Source organism: Glycine max, chromosome 4 (genome assembly GCF_000004515.6).
Source record: "Glycine max cultivar Williams 82 chromosome 4, Glycine_max_v4.0, whole genome shotgun sequence".
In the NCBI taxonomy this organism is placed as follows: domain Eukaryota; kingdom Viridiplantae; phylum Streptophyta; class Magnoliopsida; order Fabales; family Fabaceae; genus Glycine; species Glycine max.
Window position 1 is genome coordinate 11,817,005 of NC_016091.4, and position 2,977 is coordinate 11,819,981.

Below are 2,977 nucleotides of genomic sequence, written 5' to 3' on the forward strand. Positions count from 1 at the left end.
TGCTGTTACTATGGATGTACTTGTTCTTCCTAGTTAGCATGTCTTTCAGAAATTTAGCATAGAGTGGCATCTGTTGTAGAGCTTCTCCAAAGGGCATGCTAATTTCTAGCTTCTTGAAAATATCCAGAAATCTAGCTAGATGTCTTTCTTTGTCTTTCCTAGAAGGTACCAAAGGATATGGTACTTATGTCCCTTTAGCTGAAGTTGCTTCTTTCTTTTTCTCTCTAGCACACTCACTCTTGCTTTTTCTCTTCTCTTCTTTTCTCTCTTTTTCTTTTTCATTTTTCTCATTTTTCTCATTTTCTTTTTCTTTCTCTTTCCCTTTTTCATTTTCTTCTTCTTTTCTTTTTCAGTTATTTCTCTTTCACTCAAAATTATTGGCGTCTGTCTCATCTGTTCATCCTCCTTTTCTTCTTCTTCCTCTATAAGTTCACAAAAGGGTTGCACTGGTTCAGGTGTTGGTTCAATTACCAACTGTTGTTTGTCATCCTCCACCATTTTCTCCTTTGTCTTCTCTTCTTCCATGGTAACCTTCCTTCCTCGGGTCATCATAGCCTTGCATTCTTCTTTAGGATTCTACTCAGTGTTAGCTCCAAAAGTACTAGAAGATTTTTCTGCAAGCTGTTTGGTTAGCTGCCTTACCTGGACCTCTAGATTTTTTATGGCTGATTCTATGCTCTTATGATTAGTCAATGACACCTGCATAAACTGAGCAAGAGTTTCTTCCAACTTTGTTGTTCTCTCAGATAAGCGAGGCCCTTGTTGCTGTGGCCTGTTAGGTAGCCCACCCTGGTCTTTATTGAACTGATTACCAGGGTGAGTTCTCCATTGATTATGCTGCTGGTAAGGTTGGCCATGTTGAAATCCAGAAAATCCACCTGCATTAAAATTTTGTCTAGGCTGGTTTCCCATGTAATTAACTTCATGAGATGTTTCTTCAGTGGGAATACACAAGCGTGACCCATGAGCTCCACCATAAAGTGTGCAACCTGTAACCTGCAAAATAGATGAAGGTAAAGGTTGACTAGCATGCAATTGAGTTGGCAACTTACTTAGTGTTTCAGTTAAAGCTTCAAGTTGCTTGGACAACAACTTATTTTGGGCCAACAAGGCATCTTGTGATGAAAGCTCCAATAAACTCTTATTGGTAGGAATATGAACTCTATCATGTAAAATTGTGTGGTCACTGGCATTGATATTTTCAATTAAGTCCATGGCTTCTTCAGGTGTCTTCAACTTAGTTTTTCCTCCTGCAGAAGTGTCGAGTAACTGCTTTGGCTGTGGCCGTAACGCATTAATGAAGATGTTCAGTTGTATAGGCTCTGAAAAACCATGAGTGGGAGTTTTCCTCAACAAGCTACGAAATCTTTCTAATGCCTCACTCAAAGATTCATCGAGAAACTGGTGGAATGAAGAAATTACAGTTTTTCCCTCTGCAGTTTTAGACTCTGGGAAATATTTTTTTAGAAACTTCTCAACAACTTCATCCCAGGTCTTTAAACTGTTGCCCTTGAATGAATGCAACCATTTCTTGGCCTCCCCAGATAAAGAAAATGAAAACAGGCTGAGCCTAATAGCATCTTCAGGTACACCAGCAAGCTTGACAGTATTACAAATCTCAATATACGTTGCCAAGTGTGAGTATGGATCTTCATTTGGTAAACCATGAAACAAATTGCTTTGTATTAGCTGTATCAATGAAGGTGGGTAAGTTAAGTTTTGTGCCTGAACCTCTGGCCGCGCAACACTGGAGAAATATTACGGCACTGAAGTACTTGAGTAATCTTCCAAGGTCAGTTGTTGAGGTTGCTCTTCAGCCATGACTTCGGCTACTGTTTGAGATTCCCTGGATGTAGGTGAATTAGAAGAAGATGACTCAGAAAAGTGAGCCTCTTCAAGGAATGATGCTACTGTTTTGTTGTGCAATAGCTTTTCTTTTCTTTCTGCGTTGTTTCTTCTAAAGGTGGCTTCAATTTCTAAATCCAATGGAACCAATTCACTTGCAGAAGATCTACGCATGCAAACACTAACAGGAGCAACAATTAAATAAATTCTGAACTAAACAAATATTAACAAAAACAAAAATTAATAAATCAAAGAATAATGAATTAATGCCTTCAAACTGAACTAAACTTTCCAAATGGAAAAAGTCCCCCAACAACGACGTCAAAATACTTGATTGTTCGCCCCTAAGAATACTATTTATTTTGTGGGTGCGAAATCTACCATCAGGTGCTTCGGATCGTCAAGTAAATAATTAAAATGAAATGAACTGAGTATCGAACACAGGGAACTTGTTCATTTAACAAAGTTTTGTTAAGTAAGCAGGCATTTGCAAACAGAAATTAATGATTGTGAATTAAAGCAAAAGTATGTTCTATCCTATGTAAAAGCAATAAACGAGAACAAGTGTGAAAATAGATATCTAAAGGCGTTGGGTCCTCCTACTGAGTAAGTTGATGCAATTAAAGATGTTTTTCTAATTAAAGATGTTCCTGTGTTCTATTCTAAGGACAAAAATACCAAACACTAATTCCTCCAGAGTTTGGACTAATTTAAATCAAACTTCGTTCGCAGATCCCTCTAGTTAAACTTAGCCTAATTTAAACAGCATTATACTCACAACATAATAAAGAAAACCAAAACCCTACACATTATCCCTAGAAATGCAGTTATTTAGTCCCTTCTCTATCAAGTTCTAAGGAAACAATACATTTACCAATGCTAAAGTCCCTAACAGCACACACAAATGGGTGATCAAGCCATAAGCATGCATACAATAAGCATAGATAGAAGCAGTGAACACATAAAATAACTTTAATTAGATATGAAAAAGAGTTTACATCAACTACTCAGTAAGAATCCTCAACTGAGGGTTTTAGCCTTTCATTGCAAGGAAGCTCCTTTTACACTGAAGAAGAGGAATCAAGAGAAATTGCTTGCTTACAAAGGAGTGGGGATGCCTCTTCCACCTCTA

The 2,977-nt window shown here is 37.6% G+C and overlaps 1 protein-coding gene across 1 annotated transcript; it reads right to left on the minus strand.

Annotated features, from left to right (window-relative positions):
- Positions 1-576: 576 nt before the first annotated feature.
- Positions 577-1,821, minus strand: LOC106798482 (uncharacterized). Its single transcript, XM_014775079.1, has 2 exons — positions 1,776-1,821; positions 577-1,649 (listed from the first exon to the last, which is right to left on the minus strand). The coding sequence occupies exons 1-2, from the start codon at positions 1,819-1,821 to the stop codon at positions 577-579; spliced, it is 1,119 nt and encodes a 372-aa protein (XP_014630565.1).
- Positions 1,822-2,977: the final 1,156 nt, after the last annotated feature.